The sequence below is a fragment of the Teleopsis dalmanni genome, chromosome X (assembly GCF_002237135.1).
Source record: "Teleopsis dalmanni isolate 2A chromosome X, ASM223713v2, whole genome shotgun sequence".
NCBI classification, from domain to species: domain Eukaryota; kingdom Metazoa; phylum Arthropoda; class Insecta; order Diptera; family Diopsidae; genus Teleopsis; species Teleopsis dalmanni.
In genome coordinates, this window is record NC_051848.1 from 30885586 (window position 1) to 30910543 (window position 24958).

The 24958-nt window shown below is 29.4% G+C and overlaps 3 protein-coding genes and 1 non-coding gene across 4 annotated transcripts in view; 3 read left to right on the plus strand and 1 right to left on the minus strand.

Annotated features, from left to right (window-relative positions):
* The window catches only part of LOC119662757 (ATP-binding cassette sub-family G member 1), a 68816-nt gene extending 56481 nt beyond the window's left edge, over window positions 1–12335 (plus strand). Inside the window, exons 10-12 of the mRNA XM_038072503.1 lie at window positions 6016–6116; window positions 11628–11786; window positions 11851–12335. Of these exons, the coding sequence (XP_037928431.1) occupies window positions 6016–6116; window positions 11628–11786; window positions 11851–12195 (605 nt within the window). The 3' untranslated portion in view covers window positions 12196–12335. The remainder of the gene's footprint in view (window positions 1–6015; window positions 6117–11627; window positions 11787–11850) is intronic.
* On the minus strand, window positions 4256–4335 carry Trnal-aag. The gene has a single exon. It is a non-coding gene; the product is annotated as a tRNA-Leu (tRNA).
* A 3657-nt stretch (window positions 12336–15992) lies between the features above and the next one.
* On the plus strand, window positions 15993–16613 carry LOC119662759. The gene is made up of 2 exons (XM_038072505.1): window positions 15993–16231; window positions 16287–16613. Exons 1-2 carry the CDS (start codon window positions 16085–16087, stop codon window positions 16467–16469), a joined length of 330 nt encoding a protein of 109 aa, XP_037928433.1. The 5' UTR covers window positions 15993–16084; the 3' UTR covers window positions 16470–16613.
* Window positions 16614–17532: 919 nt separating this feature from the next.
* Window positions 17533–19797, plus strand: LOC119662758. Its single transcript, XM_038072504.1, has 4 exons — window positions 17533–17569; window positions 18998–19064; window positions 19143–19238; window positions 19318–19797. Exons 3-4 carry the CDS (start codon window positions 19161–19163, stop codon window positions 19684–19686), a joined length of 447 nt encoding a protein of 148 aa, XP_037928432.1. The 5' UTR covers window positions 17533–17569; window positions 18998–19064; window positions 19143–19160; the 3' UTR covers window positions 19687–19797.
* Window positions 19798–24958: the final 5161 nt, after the last annotated feature.

Here is a 24958-nt window from a genome sequence, read left to right on the forward strand (position 1 = left end):
TTCAGAAGCTGTAAGTTGCTCAAAGTCAGGTTCTCCGAAGACTCTTCAAAGTGTCATGGTACATCCGCACGAATGGCATGCTAAGAGACCTTAGAATAGATCCGGTCAACAAATACATAAGGGACAGAGTCCTGAAGCTATATGCGTAAACCAACAGGCTGCCCTGAAGCACTAGCTAATCTCAGAGTAATCACTAACCGAACGGGGCGGTACGCAGATCTTAGATCAGTCATTGAATAATGACGAAGCTTATGAGGAATACACATATAAGTCAGTACGATGGGTGGGACTCTGCAGAAACCCCCAAGCCATCAAAGAGTAAAAGTGCCCAGATGCACTAACTCAGAAGAGGCTCAACATTAGACATTAATCTGAATGAGTGATCTCAGTCTGTAGTATTGGCTGATGTTATGTAGACGTCATATCAGTATAGCCAATTTCACATTTTTACTACTTTTCGGTAGACATACTCACTTTCAATTTGGTATCAAAAATAATCAGCAAGAAACTTCAGAGAGCCTTTAAAAATGTTTATTTTGTATTATATTTTCTTATAATAATTGTTAATACTACTTACAAAATTACAGACCTTTCCTTAAAATCGGAAAGTGTAATAACAAACTAGGTTTATTGGCTATTGTTTGCGTTGCTTTCTGATATTGTTTCTTCCAAACGTATTAAAATTGTAGTAATTTGCTTGTAAAAGGCACAAATTCTGACATTTATTACTGAACTACATTGGTTTGCCTAAGTGACGAGGTACAGATATATCCTTGACTTTCATGACGGAATCTGAATCGACATTTTGTTTTTTCTCTCACTCTCAATTTTATAATTTGCATTGACAACAACAACAATTTTGTTCATGCCGTACCAGTGACACTCTATATAACATGGCCCTAACAGGTTACGTTAAGACTTACTCTCCTGGTATTATTATAAAGATATTCATAATCCATTACACATTAGGTCTGTTACATGAGCTTCTCGTAGTAAAACTTAAGTAAAACACAAGTAAAGTGCAAACTGAGAGCGTAACACAAATAAAGGTCCAAATAACGCTCTTTTCATAGATTTTGATGGAACAGATTTGTGTGAATTATGAATGCCGCATAAATAAACTATACAAAAATTTAAATTCAAACCAAACAGCTGATTCACACATCAACACAAATTTTACTTGAAATAAAATGTACGAGAAAAGTCTGTGTAGCATTTTCAAATTTCGACAGGGATGTTACGCTCTTTCTCTCAGATGCTCTCATTCTCTCGAAAATTTGCTGGTGGAACGCATTTGTGTATACATAGTGTTACTCAAAGTTACTACGAGTAGCACGTGGAACAGGCCTATTTTGTTGTCTAATTGATCACCATTTTAACGACACCTTAATTTCATCTTAATCAATAAAAGATACATAACAATATAAATTAAGATTATCTTATGTCATTTTAGGAAAATCACAAAAAAAAAGTAGATAATACTTACAAAGCCTGCTATCAGGTTTATGAGCAATGTTAATTTTAACCGTTATTGGTTTTTAAAAGGCAATTGTTTTCTACACCTCAAGAAAATGATCGTCCGGTCACAGTTAATTTATTCTGAACAATTGCTTGTTGGACAAGATTTCTTAACAAATGCATTTGTATTTTGTATTTTGTAAATAAAAAATATTAGTTTTTCTGAAAAAAATTCGGTTGCAAGTCTCTTAATTAGCTGGTCTCCGAAACTGGTCGTGTTTACATTTACTAATTCTGAATTTTCGGCTAGTCAATTAACTACGCTCTAAGCTCTTGTGATCTTGCTACCTTGATCGATTTCGTGAGTTCAACAAACTTAACAGATGTGATAGAACATAGGTTGACTGTGCTTTTGTGTGGTGTGCATCGTTAGTGGGGCTTCTAGTTTCTTAACTTTTGTAAATATTTTCTACCAACAATCCGTAGTTCGCATACACTTATCAAACGCATGGAACCGCAGCGAAAGTATGTCAAATCGCAGCTGTTTTCTGTTTTTGAGTTGTTTTTCTCAGCTACTTTACAGTATTTTGTTTAGTTGTTTATCACTTGGCATTTGGCTTTCTTTTGTATGGTAGCAACTATGTTGTAATAGATATTTTTGTTGAATCATGCAAAAAAAAAGAGAATGTCAGCTCAAGGGAATATATGGACGCGGAGTCTATAATAGGAAAATTGATCATAAGAGATTACAATTACTCCTACAGATTATGAAAAAAGATTCAGAAGATTCAGCCTTTGTATCTATATAAAATAAACCGCATTAAATCAAATATATACAGGCACGTAGATAGGGCAGGGATTTGAGGAGCGGAAGTTCTTTCCGTATTGATTAGTAAATCTGGATTCCATCAATATTTACTCTGAATTTGTCAAATTTTGTTGCACAATCGAACGCTTTCAGAGTATTCTAACATCGAGATTTATTAATCGAAAATAAAAATTGCACTAAAAGTGCAATCTGATTTACCAAATACAATGGCATTTAAATATTGTCTACAGTGAAAATCGAATATAGATTTCGATGCAAAAAAATCACAAATATATCGATATATGTAGACATACATTGATAACTAATTCTCAAAGATTGGTATACCATATATACCAAGGTTTTGAGATTAATGGAACTAATATTTTAGTAATATAATATATCCTGACAACTTGGGCTACTCTATTAATCATAATATTAATAATAAAAATTATATTAAGAAATATATTGGCTCTAAGGGACTTAGTTCCTTTGTTTCAAAAAAGCCTTTTTCGTAACAAAATGCAGTGATGGAAATCAATATATCTCAAAAATAGTTCGTCTTAAGCACATATCTTATATCAACTTTTTGTCTATCAAACATCCTTTTATTTGATGTCAAGTGTACTTCAAAGTTGTTTTTTGTTTTGGAAAGGATTAAATATTTTTTGCGGAATACCTTAGTTTTCTCAAAACTCTAATGATCCTATTATCTGATATCTTATTAACATATCTTACTCGTATTTTTGGTAAGGTATTCTTTATTTATTACTTATCGTTTACTTACAATCGGACTCTGATACAAGATACTCTAATGTCTTAATCTTTTATACTGATATATACTGGTATAAGTATATATTTGTGCAGGTTGTAGTAAAATAGTTGGATAATATTATTCGACAAGAACATTCAAAAGTACATGACGGATAGAGATCTTAAGTTTTTAGAAATTATAAATATCAGAATTCAGAGCGAAACTCATTGAAGACTACTAACTCTTTTGTCAGCAGTGGCACCTGATATTCCAAAAAGAAAAACAATTTACTTTACTTAATATAATCCAAATTACATCTATATTTACCAGTTAATTACACAAATGATCACCTCCACAAGAGACGTAAATTCGATCGATTTAGACCTAACTCTACGATGTCTTTGTCGGAAGTTTGAAATACTTTACATATTCTACATGTGATATATACTTTGTAAACTAATTTTTTTACTTTTTACTTATTAAATTGTTTAATTATATTTATAATTTATATTTAAACATAAAAATTTTGAAATATAAGCTTATTTTCAGCAATTATGGTATATGGTATGTGCATAACATGATAGAATCAGAGTGAATCAGTTTCCACTAATAATCAATTTGATTTGTTTTAAAAATTAAGAGATTAGTTTCTATACTGAACGGACACACATTCGTACAAATAGATGGACATCTATCTCTTAACTGATGGATTATGAAAAATTACAGTCTCAGACATCTGTTTGATTCATTAACAATATAATTACCAACATATTAGAATACATATAGACTAAAAGACTATTTTGTACATTAATTGACGAACAAATAGATATTCACAAAAATAGATTAATTAATAGCTAAATTTAACGATTTCATCAGGAGTAAAAATATTTTGATAAATATAATCACAATAGAGATGCATTCACAATAGCATGAAGAGTATAAAATCAATATTTATTTATTAATATATTTACAAACTAAGAGACTGGACAGATTTTCACACAAATAGATTGACATAAATCTATTCATATTATCAACAATTGAGTCTCAGATAAAGTCATTTGATGAAAACAGTCACAATAGTAATTAATTCACAATAGCGTGAAATGAATAATTATATCCTATATATTATATCCTTAATATAAATTGGTAATTTGCTGTTTAAAATGATTAAGTTTATAAAAATGTTCATATATACTTGTATATATCCTGTGTATAATAAAAAAATTGTAAAAAGTTATTGACAGTGGTGGGATTCGAACCCACGCCCTTTCGGACTGGTGCCTTAAACCAGCGCCTTAGACCGCTCGGCCACACTGCCCGACAAGGACGTTTGAAAAAACGATTTATATAAACAACACTTCAAGCATTGACTTGTTCTTTCTATATCTATGGAACCAATTTCAGTATAATATACTGTTATATATAAATAACGTTAAATTTCTATATAAATTTTCATAGATATTTTTTTTAGAATTTTATGTACTTGATACTTGGATATAACGAGCTATATAGCTATCACATTTCACCGTTCACCGTTCCTACAAGTAATAGAGGGGGTAATTCTTAGCCACTTTTTCTGATAAGCCAATAAAAATTGATCAAAAATACAGAATATAGGTTTTTAAAATCGCACTATAACTTTACTTACGGAATACTTGTTCTTGTGAAATGTTGTCTGAGACAGAACAAAATTCTTAGAAACCTGGAACTCTTTTTTATGATCATAACTAGAAGTTGGGATTTATTCAAAATTCTGAAGTAGATGAAGGGATACAAGTTTCTGATATGAGGTCAACTGAAACGTTGTCATACTATCTTTACAGAAGATGCTACAGATAAAACAAAAGCAATATTAGGTGACTTAGTCAATAACATCATCATAAATATAGCCATTCAGAACCCTAATGTGGTTATGAGGAAAGCTGTGGACAGACTTTTAAAATTTGGAGATATCTTTTAATGGAAACCGACTTTTAATGTAGATCAGAGATATATGGTTTATGTGGCGTTCGTTATTGGTTTTATTGTTACTTTAACATTTTGACAATTTTAATACTGTTTGTGTGATAAAAAAATGTGGGCTTTTCAGTTTATATAGTAGCTTTTGGATGTAATGGAAAATGTAATTCCAAAGTTCAAAAGCAGTTAACAACGGTGGACATTTAAGTCAACAAAACATCTATTCAAACTGGTTTCTGACTAATCTGAATAGATCCAAATTAAGATTAATATAATTAGATTATATGTATATAGATGTTATTTACACATATATACATTTGTACACAAGCCCCATGTGTTTTTGAGTACTAAGATTTATGAGTTGATATTATAAAAAAGATATAATAATCATTTATATTATGTTTGAAGAATATAAAATTTTTACTAAAACATACGAGTATTTTTTTAATACAGTAAAAACTCTTTTAACTATGTCCGTGTTTAACAAAGATCCGTGTTAAACTAACACCATTCTTGGATGGGCAATTTTTCTTGAATTAATTTTTATTTTATTATTTGGAATAATTTAACCCGTTTGGCTGGAAACATCTTTTGAAAGACCTACGGTGACAAACGATAAGTAACGACAGAAGAAAGTTTTCACTGTATTATTCTTAAAAAAAAAAAAATAATTTAAACTCCTTGGTTTAGTATGACTAAGATTTCCATTTATACAAAGAAGCAAAAAGTATTCTTAATTAACTTTTGCTTAATTACTTAAATAAAGATGAAAAATGAACGAGTCCATTGCCCTGTCCGTACCTGTTCAGATGGCGTTTCAGAAAGCAGTTAAAAAATGTCAAAGTTACACTTATTTTCTTTTGTAGTTAACAAATGATTATTTTTTTGTCGATTTTTGTGATGAAAAAATAAAAAATAAAAAAAAAACAATTATTATATATAACCGTCAATTCAAACACGACTGTGTAATCAGCAATATTTTATAAAATAAATGTATTTGGTTTCTATTTCAACTAATTAATTTAATATTTATTTGCAGTTCCATTGGAAATTGATATGTTAACACGTGAGCATTTCAATCGTTGGTACAGTCTGGGTCCGTATTTCTTGTCATTATTATCATTCGAAATTCCATTCCAGGTAAGTGAAATATTATTATTTTTCAGTAAAATATATTTTATTAATAATAATGAAATTGTAAAAAAGAACATCGTCAAAATAAAGACAAATATTGTCGTAGAATTTTGTGACAAAAATTTTACACCTAAAGCACACAGATTTGGGTCACTGTTAGTATCTCTAATATTGAAATACCACAAAGATACAAGAACTTAGAAATAAAGTTATGATATACATTTAATTAATCAATTTATCAGGATCTATAAATTTCTCATGTAAGAGAGGAAATTCAAAAATCAAGTAAGATATATGTAGATAGATTAAATAGACATTCCAATGACCTAGCTGTAAATCTTCCAAACAATAGCCAGTCTGTAAGAGGATTAAAGGGGTTTAAAGTTTTGAATCATCAAAATTAACATACATTTAATATGTAGGTTAGGTTAGGTTATACCGGCGATCCCTATTGGATCTACTTAGGTCTAATGACCCATTGTGTTACTGAATATATGGGAGAAACTCAGGGTTTAAAACCACCTAGAACCTTTGGCGAAGCATAACATGCTATTTATGGTAGTGTCAGGTCCTGTAACTGGTCCAAGTCCTCAAGAAAGGGGATTCCCCAAGTGCTAAGTCGCCGCCGTGGGATTCTCCAAGTGTTAACTTATGTATGTTTTAAAAAATTTTAATAGAAAAAGGAGTAACAATAGGAAATTTTCAAATCCTAAAATATAATTTTTAATTAAGTTGTTTATGCAAGAATAAACACACAGCTGTTTAGGATACTGTGTAATAGCATCATAACTAATTTTTGGAAATATCTGTTGGTTCGTACATAAATTATAGACAACATGAGTCAAGAATTATATATAATTCTATATATAATAATATATAATTTTTTGTAACTATTATTAATTATTAGAAGTAACGCATAAACCACAGCTATATAAGTTTGCGTAACTATTATAAACTGTTGGTATTTTAAACAATATTGTTTATAGAAGTAAGCAGAAATGGCTTACTTCCTCACAAACATTCTGCAAGCCTGTTTAAATAGTTTTGCAAACAGTCGAATTCTATTTTTTGTTTGTTTTGCAGTAGGTGGAAAGCATCGAAATCACAGTGTAAGACTTGAATCCACTAAAACCACCTCTTAGGAATGAATGGAGAAGATTTCTACAGTACTAGGGTCACGAAAGCCGTGGTTATAAAGGGGAATGGTGTGGAGATTACCGTCGCACTCATCGAAGTAGTGAGACAAGTATTGGGGGGTTTTTAGCGCAAGGCTTGCATGAAATCTTCAGGTATTGGAGCCGGTTGAGGTATCTACGGGCCCATTCTACAGTCGTTAAATCAGGCAGATATTTAAACAACAATTTTTAGTATCTCGTAGTCTAACATCTAATTTGATATTTAAACAAATAATGGATGATACTAATTAGTAATGTATGTAAATTTTTTTTTCTACATTTGCCTTTAAGATTAATATACTACTTTAAAATCGTTTCGACTTGCTTTTCGCACTCTATGAATACTCTAAAAGGTTATTGAATATATAATTGCAACAATAAAATACAATATTGATTGCAATAGTGCAGTAACGACGATAACTGTGATAATAAGATAAGATAGATTGCAATAAGTTATGAATTAATTATTTCATTAACTTGTTGTTTGTTTAGTTAATCGCTGCTAAGTAAGTTAGTTGTTAATTCATTATTCCGAGTAACGCACAAGTTAATGAATTTAGATTCGTGATTAATAAACATTAACTCGGAATGCATAACAAATCCTCCTTTTTAACACGAGAGACATGGCATGACAGCCAACGGACCGGACCTCCTACACGAAACGCAGCTCTAGTGACGTGAAATTGCATCTCAGTCATTTTATTTGAATATCAAACAAAAATAAATGCATGTTTGCTATTTTATTGTAAACAATGAAAAATGAAAAGTTTTAGAATAAAAAATTTATTCTAGAATTTGTTTTATATTATATTTTTTATTATATTTTTTATATTTTTTATTATATTTTATATTTTTTATTATATTTTTTCGACTACAAACAAAATCATTTATTTACAAATATTTAATACAATTGTTGTTGTTGTTGTTGTTATTTCTCAATTGTTTTAAAAATTTCTAAATTTATTTAATTAATTTCAAATCGTTAACTTTTATTGAATATTAACTTTTTTATTTAAACTGCCACTTGAGCCGAGTATTTAATTTCAGTCACTGAACCCGGCAACAACGGCATCGTCATCGTCATCGTTTTAATTTATTTCGTCTTGTTTTTTTTTTATTTTTGTATCTGAATATTTTTTTTTAAATTACTATGCTTTAATTGACTACTGTGTCTACTAATATTATTTTATATCTTTTCATTAATATCAACTACATACTCTGTTACATAGTCACTTAACATCAAATGGGAGTCGCGCTATGTATGAGTCACTTGACATTCCGAGATCAGTTGTTTAACGTTAATAAATATTATATATTTTTTTCTCAACTTCAGCTGATCGTGCTAATTTAAAATCAACTTTTATGATTTCTGTTTTGATTATCATAATTTCGTTAAGTTTGTTCAACTTTGCATTGTAGTTACACTTAAATTTGTGTTAACGCATATAGCGCCACGGAATTACATAGAAATTGCACAAAAGATGTTGTGTTTCAATATCTGACATTTCAAAACTCGTAAATATGCAATATATGGAGATTACAGTAGCAGGTAGGTTGCAGTGACAGGCCATTAGATAACTTTCATGTACCTCAATTAGCGATTTTTCGCCGTTATGCTACCACATTACTCGCAAGAACCCTAGTATAGAAGAGTAGAGACTAAATCCATCCCGCCGAATTAAGATAATTTAATAGGTCTTTTGTCTTCACCGATGAACAGTCTGATAAACTATCAAAGAAGTATTTTCCTAAGAACCTATATTTTCTGGAAGCCAAAGCCTGGCATTCACAGACAACTTCTGCAGTCAGGGTTATGGAGAACCACGCGCAGGTCCTCTGCGTATGACCAATGGGATTACTATACTTTGTATCTTTTAGCTGTAATAGCTGTATTACACTATTTCTGGAGAAATGCTCTTTGTGTCTTTTTGTATCTAGATAAATATAATTCTCATTATAGATCTAAAAGAAAAGTGAGAGTAACAACCATCCATAATTCAATGGCTATATACGACTGTCATTAGACGAATACTATTTTATAGCACCACCGTATGTAAGGCCCTTGACAAATCTTCAGTGCAGAACTAAACTTATAGCGCTCTCCATACCTCATCATCTATTGCGTTATACCTAATGATTTAAATGGTATTCAATGCCACTGATCTTATTAGTAAACAATTAGTAGCATCATCTGCTCTGAGACTCAAAGCTATCTTACAATGGAAGGCTAGTAACCACGAATACGACTCCATACTTAATCTTTTCACTTCGATTTCAAATAGCATTGACTACATCTCTCCCATTCTCAATTTCACCAGGAAATTCAATGTTGAGTTTCGATTTTGAGATATACAGCTGTCGGGTCCTTATTTAGAGGAAGGTTTAAGGTAGTTTAAGGTTTAAGGTAGTGGTGTAGGCAGTGAAATTCTCTCAAAAAGGCTGAATAAATCCACTTACTATAGGCTCCCTGATCATTTTTTAAGAGACGTGATTGTCATTAGGGAAGCAATAGCTTGTCTAAAAGTAGATAATATGTTTATTAAAAATATATACGTACTATCAGATAGTCAAGTTGGTTTAAAGTCCTCGAGTTCAGTCCAATTTGCATCCAGAACGGTTTTTGACTGTTACAAGTAATGTATTTACTTTAAAATACATGTTTTCAACTGGATTGTTGAAATTGAAGTCTTTATTTCTTATTTTATTATACAAAAATAATACTTTAGTTTTGAAAAGCATGCTACTTTACGTTTTCTATAAATTTGGAGTAAACAAGTATCAACAATTTAAAGGGCGATGAGTTGATCATGCTGTTAAACCGTTTCTCCAAATTTATAGCAGCAGTTTACAATTATTGCTTAAAGGCAGGGGCGGATTAATACGATTATGTTACTTACACATCTCTAAATGAGATGTCGACACAATTCAATATTTCTTTAATCTGGGTTCCCGGTCATAGAGATATTTTCGGCAATTGCAAAGCGTATGCGGCACTGCCTTATCACTTTAAGGACTTTTTTTTAGGGTCTTGGTCAACTGCAAGACCTTCAATTTAATAGCATTTTAAGCTTTGTATAAGGTTCATGGTGGTTTTTAAGGTAACACAATGAGCCTATAGGCCTAAGTCCTTTGGTTCTCCGGAAAACTTAACCGAAGGGCTTATTACCAGACTTTTTTCATACATAAGTTTATATGTATTAGTTTTCATGTTTAGGTCCCATTTTCCAGATAAGGTTTATTCTTAAAAAATAAGACTGTAAAGTGACATCTTTCTAAATATAATTTTTCTTTCATTTGTGAATAACGATTTTCAAGTTATTAACTGTCTATAAATTCTTTGTTGGTACAACATATTCAATTGATTCATTTAATTATTTGCATGTTTTCATTATTATATAGCATTATTATTATTATAAGTATGAATGTAATACCCCGATCTATAAAATGTATTGTGCTATCTCTTGAGAAAGTCTCAAAAGTTAATTTGAAGACAATTGGTAAACCTAACAGTATCCTGACTTGATTAGGTTCAATGAAACTTAATTTATTTAGTTGATCTTTAAATACTTAGTTAATCTTTAATAGGTATCGTCTTACTATTATCACTAACGACGTTTTAAAATTTCGAGAAGTGATTCTTCGAAATATTAAGTATGTCCTAGTTTAATATAAAACAATAACAATCGCAAGACATGGGAACCTTTTTTTTCATTTTATAAAATATCGTCCGTTTATACTATTATTTACTACTTAATTAAAAGGTGGTATAAGGTAATGATTAATTTAAGTTCCAATCTCTTTAGACTGAAAAGTATGTTAACACTTTTATTATTGAATTGAATGAGTTGCACCGTGGCTTCCTTGATAATTAATATTTTATGTTTAAAAGTAGTGATACAGTTTGATAAATGATAATTATGGAGAAAAATGAATTAAGATGTTTAATATATATGATAGCTATGAAATCTAGTCATTTAATTTTAACCATTTAAATTAAATCAAGAAATGTATACAAGGACTACCGTTGATGAATAGTTGTCGGTATTCTAGACCGCTTCTTCAGCTTAAAATTTTATTTTATTAAAATTTAATTTTGTTTTTCAAAAACTTTGTATTCTAAACATCTATTTTTATTGGAAAAATAGATTTTTTTGTGATGGGATATATAGTTTTTTCTTTCAAATTGTCTACGGAAAATTTCATTCCCTTGTAATAAAAATTGATAGGCGTTGAAATAGGCATATGTATGGCTATATCGATCATTTGTATTTACTAAAGATAGTTCTTAATTAAATTATTTAAAATGTTACTTATTTTATTTTTCATTTTAAATATATTACAGAGCATCTGTGCAGTCCTTTATATGGCTATAAGTGTTTATCTAACAGGAAATAACAGCGATGCAACATTTCGTATATACTATTTCATCATTCTTGGAGTTTTGGCAACATTAAGTGCGCAAGCTTGGGGATTCTTTGTTGGTGCCACATTACCAACTAAAGTAAGTTGTACATCAGCATAAAATATTAATTAAAATATTAAAATTTTCCCTTTTACCCTTATAGATAGCGGTGTTTTTAGGTCCTATACTGGCAGTGCTGTTCTCGGTATTTGGATTTTGTTCGCGTTATATTGATATAACACCTATTTTTCGCTGGATGTGGCATATAAGCTATTTTCGTGCCGGTTTTCATGGTGCCTTAAATGCTATATATGGCATGGATCGTCCATTTTTACCTTGCCCCGAGACGACAATGTACTGTCATTTCCGCAGTCCTAAGGTCTTTCTCAATTACATGATGATCTCGGATGTTAGTATGAGCGATTGCGTGTTGTTAATGGTGATAGTTATTGGCGTAATGCACATACTGACAGTGATTACACTCTGGCATAAGCTCAATAAGCGTTAAGTCAAGAAGTTGGTGTTGGTCAAGAAGTTAACCAAGCAACAGTGCTGTCATGCGGCATATCGACTGTGATGAGGACAAAATATAAAATAATTACAAAACTTGCTACCAAAACAAAACAAAAAGAAAATAACTAAATTTTGTAATCTAAACTTAATTATTTTTACATATTTTTACATTATTTTTACATTTTTAGTTATTTTTTAGTTTTATATATTTTTGTTTTTTTTTTTTTGCTTTTATTTAATTTTCCATTTGTTATTTTGTTTAATTTACTCTATTTTAAATTTAACATTCCTTAAGTTACAAATTTAAATAATATGAAATTGTTCTGAAAGTATTAAAAACCAAGTGAAATCGAAATCATTTCCAAAAGTACTCACTTGTAACACCTTCAGCACAATATAAATGTATTAGTGTACGTAAATTAAGTGTTTGAAAGTAATTAATTATGTTAAAAACCTATAATGTTCACACCGTGGCCGAAACATGATTCCAAAGAAAATTTAGTTAATAAGGAATACGATTTCGGCATCTGTTTTTTTTTTTTTTAAACTCTAAATAACTTAATTTTTACCCAACGAATTTTGATGTTATTTTGATATTAAATTATTTAAAATATTTTTATTTTTTAACCTAAATTTGTTAATCTTTTTATTCGCTCGTTTCTTTAACTTGTTAAATTTTTTAATTAATTAATTAAAATTTGCCCAGAACTTAGTTGGAAAATGATTATTATATGACTTTCCAAACGATAAAATACTTAATATTTTATTTATTGCATACAGATTTTTATTATTATTTCGTTTGTAATATATTTTAAATTTAATTTAAAATAATTATTAATTTTAGTTATTTATTTATTATTATATTTTTTTTTGTGCATTCTACTTTAATTTGTTAATATAAAATATTTATTTTTCATTCTTTATGCAAGAAATTATTAGCATCGCTCAAATATTTTATTAATATTTTACGTTTCAAATTAAACTTGTCACTTTTTACGTTATTTATTTATACTTTGTTTAATTATTTTATTTTTATTTTCTCTGTGTATAATATTACTTTCATACATTAAAGCCAAGCTTGTCATTTTTATATACAGTAATTAAAATAAAATCCATTTAAAAAATTGTGTTTAAAACAAGAATTCAACAAACTTTGCTTAGTCGCAAATGCAGCTCAGATCAAGTGTGTACTGACGTACAATATACAAACAATTAAAATTATTTAAACAAAATATTGGTATATATTATATTGGATATTGAATACAATATTTAAAAATATTTTTTATTTTTTTTCTATACAAAAGTAAAGGTTCATTTAAAATCACTGTTTAGTTTGTGCTAAACACCATTGAAGCTTGCCATTTTCATTATAAAAATATTTTTTTTATGTTAACGCATTATATACACACATATATGTATATATATACTACATAACATATATTTTATATGTTTCAAATAATCGAAATATATATATATTACTATTATTTTTTTTTTTTTGAACATCCAAATATATAGTGCATTATATATAAATATGTAATTTTATGCGAATTAAATATATATGTAATATGCTGTAATATTTTTATATAAACCTTAATTTACCGTAAATAATATTAAATAATAAAATGTAGAATACTAAATTTTTATACATGAGCATAACAAATTATTTTTATTACATTTTTATAACTATATTTTTATACACATTTATGAATTAAGCCCTGTGAACAAATAAATGTTTTTTTTATACCAAAATATTAGTTATAAGACTTAATAATAACTTATAGAAGCGTATTCTAAATTTTGACGTTTTTAATTCTATTGTGATATTAAAAACAAACTAATGATTTTATTTTTATTTTAATGACTACATACATACATATGTATAAAGATATTATTTAATATATAAATAGTTTAAGTTTAAATATTTTTGTTTTTAATTTTTTTCTTGTTGAATTGTTTATTTGGATATATTGTATATGAAAACAGTAATAACTATATTATAATTAAATTTGGTAATAAAGAAATAAAATATGAAATATATAGTTACAATTTTAAATCACAGATTGTGAATAATTAAATGTTTACATTGTTGACCTTTTCTTTCCACCATTCCACTATCCTAGGAATAGTTTAAGTATTAAACTCCAAGTAGTCTGCGCTGGCTTAAAAGAGAGCACCTTAAAACCTTTCACGTACAAATTCTTTGCAAATACACAGCGTGCAGTCCTTAAGCCACATACCAACGTAATGATTTGGCTTTACCAGTGCATCTACTATCATCATCATCTCTCTTAATATGATGGTATAGATTTAAATAGTACTTCCTGAATTAGAACTCTCCATTACCCACTGTCCTTCGCTATGATTCTTTAATGCTGTATTTCTTATGTTTTTAATTCGTGGTTAATATAGCATCAGACCATCGTTTTAGCTTGATAAATCCTTCCTTGACATATAACTACTCTAAGATTATTTTGTTGCATAAACGCCAGGCATTTTTGCAATATAGCCTAATCATCTCATGTCTTGAGATCTAACGTAACTTTTGTGAACTTTTATAAATTTTTCTTAAACGATTTTATTCATATATAAGCAGTCATCATTTATCAGTGAGCAGTCAACACATCCATAGGTAAGAATGCGTCTTATTAAAGTGTTATCCAATTTTCTCTCTTGATCACGCCCCATGTTATTAAGTGTGAAAGCTTTGAATACTTAGTTCTTGTATTCATTCTTGAATAACTACTCTGTGTCTGTATTTGTGAACTCTGCTTTGAGATACATATATATTGTAGGGAATTATTAACAATGAATTAATTCTAAGTTCTTCCACAATTCGGAAGCCTAATTTCAATTTAGAATGAATTATTTTGGGTTCTATCTTAACTGCCAAGCACTCTATAATTTATATGATATACTAGAATATGTCTACTATGTGCTATTACGAGTGTATCGTCTTTACAGGCACATATTTTAAGGTTATTATTGATAATGGTTATTTCAGAATTAGATCGAAATACGAAATTGTACAATATTAAGTTGAAAAGTATTGATAAAGCATTTCTTTCATTGAATCCAACTGATTCATTATTGACCAGATAACCACAGTGCGACAAATCTTTGATAATATCTCGAACCCACGATCTCTTTGTCGATTATAAAGCAGACGACCGCTTGTCTTGGGACACCATTGGGTTGGTGATGACTTAGCAGCCAAATTAAAACTAAATGAACTGCTTATATTAATAAGCGCTGTAGTTATGCGAAAGGAAGCCACTCTAGCTTTAACGCAATAACGGCAGCCGAGAATCGAAGGACGAAAAAGGACCCAAGTCGTTTCGTAATCTAATCCTTCACTTCAGTGGGGCCACTTGTTCGACGTTGCGCTGTTTCAACGTCCCACTATACAATAAACACGTACTATATGATTGTCATGCTTACTGGCAGTTAGTTACAATCTAAAAGGGGAACGAAATACAATACAATAATCATCGACAATCAGTAATCACTTGAAATTGTTTGTCTTGATCTACATATTCTCTAACTCACGGTTTATGGGTCATTACCAATACACACGATTGGCATATGTCCATAGTTCTCAAAAGGTAACAGTGTGTCAGGATATCTTTGTCCTTTCTTATAAAATGTGATTCCAAAAGATATAAATAGGTGTATGGATAAGAACTGTGAATAAGAAATCAAATTTAAAAGATTTGAAAGAATTTTAATCAAGTTCGCTTATAAAAATTTTAAAAATAAGAAAATTTCTTATATGTATTAAACGTTCAAATGAAATTAGTTATACATATACAAAATTTGTTAGAGAAAACACGTCTCTCTATAACACTTTAGAATAAAATACTTCTATATTCTATAGTTGTTTAAAAATGGTCACTATAGAAATTGTGCCAAAACGAAGACGCTGGTATCAAAAACTTTATCTCAAGCAAATTGGTTCTGTTTTATTCCTTGCGTGTCTGATTTGCGTTTTAATCTATAATGTATGCTGGATTCTAAGTGATGTACAGTCCAAAGTAAGTAATTACGTTAAACATATACGGATAATATTTATCTTCTGCGATTTTCTAGATCGAGAGCTTCTGTGTAGATTATTTCGACAATGTAACTAATAATTGTAATTACGATCTGTCAATCCATGCCGGACTACAGAATAAGGTCGATGATGCGGCGGCACAAAGCGCTCTTTCTCTAAGAAATATCACTTGGGTTCTGATGTACATCAAGAATGGAACCAGCTATTTATTTTCATGATGAACAAAATCTAATTTTGAAGATAAAATTTGGCAGTATAAATACAGTAAAATATTGTATTTGTTATTATATTTATTATCAAAGTGACTGAAATATGTGGACTTTTTGGACATTTTTTTGGACTTATTTTTAAAGCAAATAAAAAAATCACACCTCCAAAACTTTTATTTTTATTTTGTCTCTGAGACTATAAACATAAGCAAGACTGACTATCTGTCTTCCGATTTCAATTATGTTTCCGTCTTATTTTTCTATTGTGGATGGATATGTTTGAAAGGGCTTAGGATTTGAGTTAAGCATAAGTTTGTAACAATTACTACTCAAATAATTTATAGGTATGTTGCATTATTGTCTGACTCATGCTATAAGCTAACCTCATGCTATAATGTACACAGTTTTTCTGTGATGTATTACTGCTTCAAAAATTTTGAATACTTTTAATCAAATCGACGCTCACTCTTGGAGGATGCTGCCTTCTCTTCCGTGTTATGAATATTGGCTTAATTTTGTCATTGTTAATATTAAACTTTCATTTCTGGAAGTATTTCACCATGAGGTCCACATTACCCAGGAAGGTGTTGCTTACATTTATGGCATCCCGGTCAGAGTAGATCAAGTACGTGTCGTCTGCGTAAAGCGCCATTGACGCTGGGCTTAAGGTGGGGATGTCTGCCGTGTATATATTAAATAATGTGGGTGACAGTGATGACCCTTGAGCTACATTTGTTATTGTTCGGACGGATGAAAGAGTGCGGTTGATTTAAGTACGGAAAGACCTTTCATGCAGGTAGCTACCGATGATTTTAGTTAGCCCGCCGGGGACCCCAAAATGAGCCATTTTGACTACTAGGCTATCGAATAGTATCATCTCGGTTAATTACTATTAACCGAGAAATTTTTTTTATTAAAAAATCGATTACTTTTCGATTTTTTTAACAGAGTAAGCTTTGAACGTCAAATCAAAAAAATTGTTGAAATTGTTCTTCAAAAATAAAAAAACAAGAAACGTTTAGTAAGAAATAAACATTATTGAACGTAATTTATAAACTTTGGAGCAAAAACAGAAAAGAAATTAATAGATTAAAACGAAATTAAATTAAGTAAGTAAATGTATATTTTTACTAGAAGTGCTGCTGATAATAAAATCAGTGTCCATATCTCTTGGCTAGTTTCGATGAGCGTTGTTTATGCCAAGGTTTTGTGTTCTCCATTTAATTTGACGAAATCATATTTTATTCTTGGTCACGTTCAGGTGCAGATATTCGAATAGTCGGTATTCGGTCTGCGACTATTTTTCAAATGATCTATTGCAGCGGATAGATAATGCTTTGGGCATTATATTAGAACAAAGATCCCCCGATCTTTGTTTGCTGAAATGCAGTTAGTGTTTTATCCAATAATATCCTTATAAAGGCAATTTCTGTAGCCGTACTATTAACTCACATTAACCTCTTAATGTATAGTAAAGTAACGCTATAGAGTATATTGCTCAATTGATTTCCTTTAGTCCTTTGCATTTTCTATTAGATTAATAATTAATTTTTAGTATTTTTGTACGTAGTATTTCATTATGTCAAACTTATTATTCTCGTTGATCAGATCATAGCTTCACTTACTTATTTGGCCATAACAACCCGTAACCGAGTTTCGGCCTGACGCAGCATGTCTCGTATATCAAGTCCAGTTAGTGCTCTCTCATCTTGATCACTCCACCGGAGACACGGTCTACCTCTACGTCTTCTTCCGCCAACTACTGCTTCAAACATCTTTTTCGCCGGAGCATCTTCATCCATTCTCACGACATGACCAAGCCAGTGAAGCCGCTGGATGTTAATGCGCTGAAATATATCAATGTCGTGATAAAGCTCGTACAGCTCGTGGTTCATTCTAATGCGGTAGTCGTCGCCAACTCGTAGTGGACCAAAGATCTTACAAAGAACTTTTCTCTCGAACACTCCCAGTGCTACTTCCTCATTCTGTGATATCGTCCATGCTTCTGCGCCATACAGAAGCACAGGGAGGATGAGCGGTCTATAGAGCGTAAGTTTCGTTTGTCGAGAGAGAGCTCTACATTCCAATAGCCTACTGAGCCCGTAGTAGCACCTATTGGCAATGGTGGTTCTTCGATCAGATCATAGCACATCCATAAAACTTTTAGTATAATATTTTTATAGGTTATGTATACAATTTTATATACATATACATATATATATATATATATATATATATCCATATATCATATGGAGTATATAATTTTTAATATAGTCGTATCTATTTTTCCATATTTGTTTAAGTATAAGCTAAACAGAGCTACAGAGAAAACTCTTCTAATAGACACTTCTGTTAAATGCATATCTCATCTGGGTGCATAATTTCCTATTATCAGATCATTATTGGGCACAATTTAACTCCAATCGATCGGTCACTTTTTCTGAAAGAACAAAAGTTGCTTAACGATATATGTTCATCCAAGACGATTTTCTCTGTAATTTAAATATATCTTTTAAAAATCTTTTTTTTTTTCATAGATTAACAGTTTTCTATTGTATTGATTTTTGGATTTTCGAAATATTTAAGCTGTCTGATCTGAGTGCAGTAAGTAGATTTTCTAACTTATATAGCATAAATAAAATTAATGTCAGTTAAAATTCATTTCTATATATACGTATACAGATATAAAGTGTGCAAAAAATGGATAATTTCTTCTTAAGACTTGGTTTAATATTCCTCTACATGTTTTTATCCTTAGCTCATCGTCTTGCTATGATGGTAAGTTGTTGTAGATTTGAAATGTGAATATTATAAAATAAAATAAATAAATTTTAAAAATATTTTATATATTTTCTAGATTCCAATTCTGGAATTCTGTATGCATTTGTGCGAAAAACGTACCGCTGACCTCTACAAGCGCCTGCACCAACTGGGTGAACAGCGTGACAGTTTCTACCTGCATGACGATGACATGGATTTTGTAGAGATCGCCGCGAAAATGAGGATTACGGCACAATATATTGAAACTAAGGGGAAAATAGTTGAATTGGAGGAAAAATATAAAAAAATCGCTATGGCTGTTAAAATATTTATTTCGATCCTGATTTACTCTTTTGGGTCGATTTTAATGATCTATGTTTGCAGTCAGAACAATGAGAAGCTCAAGTTTAAGGTGAACGTGGTGCAGCCACTTCAAGAAAATGTTGATGTGTTCCCTTTTGCCTAAATCTTTCATTAATGCCATTGTATTGCTCTATATATAGTACTTGCATACGTATTATATATATTCTCCAGACGATTTCATGATGATTTTTTAATGTTGAATTTGAACAAAGAAAAAACCAAATTTGAAAATTGGAAAAAATAAGATTGCATACTTTTAGGATTGTTTCAAATTATTTAAAGAGTTCTCCTTGCTTATACATATTGTATAATTATATTGTAGATACTGGCTTTTAGTATCTTAATAAAAAATGTTAATTTAAAAATTTAATATAACAAATTATGCAAAAAAAGTTTTATTATTAACAAAATTGAATATTTCAATATATTTATCCGAATAGTAATTTTCCCAGCCATCAACGACGACCGACATTCACATATTTAACTTTTTAAACAAAATAGAGTTGCCATGTTTTAACAAATTTAAAAATTCAGAAAAATTCAATAGTATTAGCCGTAATATTTTCTTTCAGAGTAGTAAATAAATAACATTAAGTCTGGTTGATAGAAATTTAAGAGCACTTTTAAATTATGTTGAATGCTTTCGTTTGACATATGCTTTTGGTTGTGTTGTGTATAATATGATATATAAAAATTGTAAATACTAAAAATCATTTAATTTAAATAGAAGAAAACGAAATGAATATTATAAAGGAAATGATTAGCATTTTTATATTATATGTAAATATAAGATATATATTTATATCTTATATATTAGTAAATGAAATGCTCATTTGATTTTGAGAATGACATGAATTTAGAAACATATTTTCAGTACACATTCACAATAGACTGATTTTTGAATTTGGTTTCGCTAAAACTACAGTCTTAAATTTTTGTGCGAGTAAAACCTTACTCTGAGGATTTTAAGAGCATTTTTGTTGCATCAAATGTTTTGTTTTGTAAGTTACGAGTATTTTTTTGCTACTCTGAAAGAACAAATTCATATCATATTGAAATATTTCAATAAAAAATTTGCATTCAAATTTAAATATTTTTCGTTTTTTAACGACTTATTGCATTCTATTGTTAAATAATAGTATTAAAAACACGAATTCTTACGCGTATGGGTACAGAACATTAATTATCTTGCAAACTTATGACTTGATTTTTAAGTTTGAAATACTATAAAGTCAGTTGTCTTTTTCTTCTTCTTGTAATCCGCAGAGATTTACTTGTGTAGACTCTTTCGATTGTATAAAACGGCACTTGGACGTTGACCTGTCCGTTCTATAACATTATACTTGACAAACTTCACCATAGATTAAACACTCCTCCCATCATATAAAGACCACATCCCATTTTGATAATACATATGATGTGATACATAATTTAAAAACTTAGTTTACTTAAAAAACGCTTGCCATTGATATAATTCTGGTCACACCACTGCTTCACATAGAAGTTTCGAACCTGATTGAGGCAATACTAACGTAGTTTCGAGGTAAGACAAGGTCTTTAGAAATTAGAGAGAGGGGTTTAGACTTGCGAGTCGGACACTCACTTTCGGTGAGGATATCAACTTCTCTATTAATGTGGTGAAAACTTTCAATAAACTGGCAGTCCATATATGTATAGGTAATAGGATTTATCTGTGTGAAAGTAATTACATTATATGGTAGTTCCTAATCCAATATTCTCTTTAAATCTAATAATCACGAAAAATCAGTCTCGATTAATTGTCATACACAGATAAATGTGGAACCATTTAGAAACTGAAACTTACATTAGGTAATTTTATAAAATAGATTAAATTTGTTGGGATTTAGATAATGATAAGCATATTATTATTATTTTTTTTGAAACTAAATAGTAATATTAGATGTTTTACAATAATAAATCAGAGTTGCACTTGAATGTTGCATTTAACGTGATTAATAACATTTGCAATTAAGCAAACATAAATGGCTTTGACATGAATGCTCCAATAGAGCGCGTGTCGCAAAATTCGCAATAAGAACCGTAATTTTTTTTTCAGAGTAGCAAAAAAATACTCGTAACTCACAAAAGTAAACAAGTGAAGCAACAACAATGCAGTAATTATTGTTAATTATAATTAATATTATGTAATTACCTATGTATATTTGTTCAACATCCAGAAACTAAAATATTTAAAATATTTCCTAGAGGGCTTTAATGCTCTTACATCATAAAGTCTTAACTGCATCAATGAGTATATTTCCTATTGGCATGCTAAGCGATCGTCCAAAAAGTAATAAACACACATACTCACACATAAACAGCTGATTTTCGTTTACAACAAAAAGTCGTAGCAGTGTTATTTGTCGAGAAGAAAAAATTAGTATGTGCCATGTTTTCAAGCAGTTAAAGTAGTGCGTTTGCTTGACTCTACAGAAGCGGAACGTAAATCGTGAAGTAGCGTGAAATCAAATAACAACAAAGGGTGGTTTGGTTTGTAAAAAGAAATAATATAAATATTTCAAATAAAATGAATCCTTTTTGAAGTAACAAGTCATAACATGGAATATTTTATTTATAATTTTAAAAATATTTTAGTTAAATAAAAATAATATAATAATTTTAAAATACATATACGTCTGTGACTGCAGATTTGCACATTCAATTACAAATAATGTTTTATAAGAAAAAGTGGGACGTAATCGTTTCGAGTGCTTATAATCGCCTTAACAAATATAAATAAAATCATGTGTACGAAAAAAAAATAAAATAAAATATCATATAAGTATATATGTTGTATATAAAATTATTTCCAGATAAGACAAACTAAACGGGCGAAGTGACTGTGACTGCTAAGGAAAATAAAACATATATAAAAAACAACAAAAACAACAAAACCAAGTATTAAAAACAAAGCAATAATAAATAAAATTATAATTTAGTAAAAAGCACGATCCAAGTGTGATGAACCCTATGAACGGTCTATTTGCATTTGTTTTGGGTATTAATATTTTGCAAAATATTTTTTTGTTCAAATTTTATGATTAAATAAATTGCATTTGTATATAGAAGCAAACACCAACCACCAGCCGCATTAAATTAAATATTCAAATTCATTTATAAATTTTATAACAAATATTTAAACAAATAAAAATGATTAAAACAAACAAAAGTAAAAAGTGTAAAATACAAATCACCAAATTGTAAATGACGAAAACACAACAACAAAGAAAAACAAAAATCAAAAAACAAAAAACAAAGAGAAGCAGAAAAGTTATTTTAAACAAAGAAGTGCATCAACAGTGGCAGCACCAGGCAGTGCTGCTGGCAGCAATATGTTAAACAAAAACAATGCTCTGTGTGCACATGTGTATGTGTTAGATTTGTATGCAGTTTCTAAAAACGAAAAAATTATTTCTTTTTTTAATTGAAAAAAAAACACTATTTTTTATGTTACTTCGCTGTTGCAGTAGATCTGCATACCTACTGCTACTGCTATAGATGCTGCTCCTTCGATGTTGTGCTCTGCTCTGGTTCACCAATATGTTCAATGAGTAAAGAAACAACAACAAAATAATGCAATTGCTCTTTTCTGTTTAAACATTGGTTTTTCTCTTACTACAAATGTTTTTTTTTTTATTTAATGAAAATGTATAAATAAAGGAGAACAATAACAAAAATAAGAATAATGCACTAATAAAAAAAACACAAAAATTATAATAAAAGTGGAGATAAAAACAAAAACGAAATACACACACACACACACACACATACAAATCCATACATAAACATGAATTCCATGACTGATCATAATAAAGACTTTGACAAGAAATAATGAAATGGAAATAATGTTTCTAGGGAACATTGTATGATAAAGCAACAAAAAAAAAAACAAAAAAAATTAAAAAAAAAAATTAAGAATTAAAAAATATAAATTTATTTATCTTTAAACAAAGACATTTCTTATAAGTTATATGAGTTAGGAAAAGCATAAAATACAAAAGAAAAAAGAGAGTAACAGTCTAAATGGAGCAAAATACTGTACCCAGAGTAGATCTTTTGTGAAACAACTTAGCTTACTCGAACAGCAGATATTCTAATTTTTTACTTTATAAATTGGAACAAAATTAATACTCAAATATGTTTTTTCTAGTCATATCTTGACCTTAGACAATAGACCTTAGAATATATTCAGTCAAAAAATACATAAGGGACATAGCCCTGAAGCTATATGCGAAAACCGACAGACTGCCCTAGTAGCACTATCTAATCTCAGAGTAATCACTAAACGGACGAGGTGGTATGCAGATCTTATATCAGTCATTGAATAATCACGAAGCTTATGAGGAATACACAATTTAGTCAGCGAGATGGATGGGCCTCTGCCAAAACTTCCCAGCTATCAAAGAGTAAATGTGCCCAGATGCACTAACTCGGTTAAGACTCAACATTAGACAAGAAGTCATATATGCTTCCTTTCAGACATACATATGTAAATACTTTTTACATATTATTAAATTTTCAAACATTTGTTTAAATATAGTTCAGGTGACTCAACTTGATTTGTGTTTGAGTTGTAAACACAATCGATACGAGACGAGATCGTAAGAAGCAAAGGTAAAATAGTTAAGGTGACAATAGTTGGTACGTAGACATAAAAATTTACATTTTTTTATTAACTAATGTAAAAAACATTTAATCGTTTATTGGAATATTTGTCTAGAATTGATTATGTTTCTATCATAAGTTGATTTCGCAGGAGAGAGGTAATTGCTTTTTTTTCATACATTGAGAACAATAGAAGCCAGAGTATAGGAATTGAACCTAGTAAAATCAGTTATTAAGAATACGAAAAAATCAAACATCCATTGTCAGACCATAACAGCCCATATAACAAAACCCCATACAAAGCCTAGAAAATTATTATTTTAAGATAATCATTCCTGTTTGTAGTACCTTTTCTCTCTTTAAATCTATATTGTTTCTGTAGAAATCAGTACTATAGAGTTCCTTTATAGATATGTTATTTTGTTTTTTTGTTTTTATTTTTTAATATTTTAGGTAACGAAAATGTTAATTGTTGTTATGTTAATGTTGTTAATTAAATAATTATTAAAATTAAAAAGTTATTACAAAGTATAGAACATTATGTGTATTAAGCTCGATCAGAATGTTCAAAAAACCTTTTTATATAAAAATAGTATCTTTCGTAATGTATGACTTTAAAATAAAATTTTAATTAAAATACCAAATTAGTTATAATTAAAAATAATAAATTTGTTAAAATATAGAATGGGCCTTTCATTTCTAGTATCTGTTATTAGAAAGTTATTAGAAATATATATATATTTCCAATA

What these genes read in the sequence shown, in the direction of transcription:
- LOC119662759 (XM_038072505.1), top strand. Translation starts at nt 16,085, where the DNA reads ATGGTCACTATAGAAATTGTGCCAAAACGAAGACGCTGGTATCAAAAA. An exon ending in TAAGTGATGTACAGTCCAAA is followed by an intron (nt 16,232 to 16,286) that starts GTAAGTAATTAC and finishes GCGATTTTCTAG; the next exon opens with ATCGAGAGCTTCTGTGTAGA.
- LOC119662758 (XM_038072504.1), top strand. Translation starts at nt 19,161, where the DNA reads ATGGATAATTTCTTCTTAAGACTTGGTTTAATATTCCTCTACATGTTT. An exon ending in CTCATCGTCTTGCTATGATG is followed by an intron (nt 19,239 to 19,317) that starts GTAAGTTGTTGT and finishes TATATTTTCTAG; the next exon opens with ATTCCAATTCTGGAATTCTG.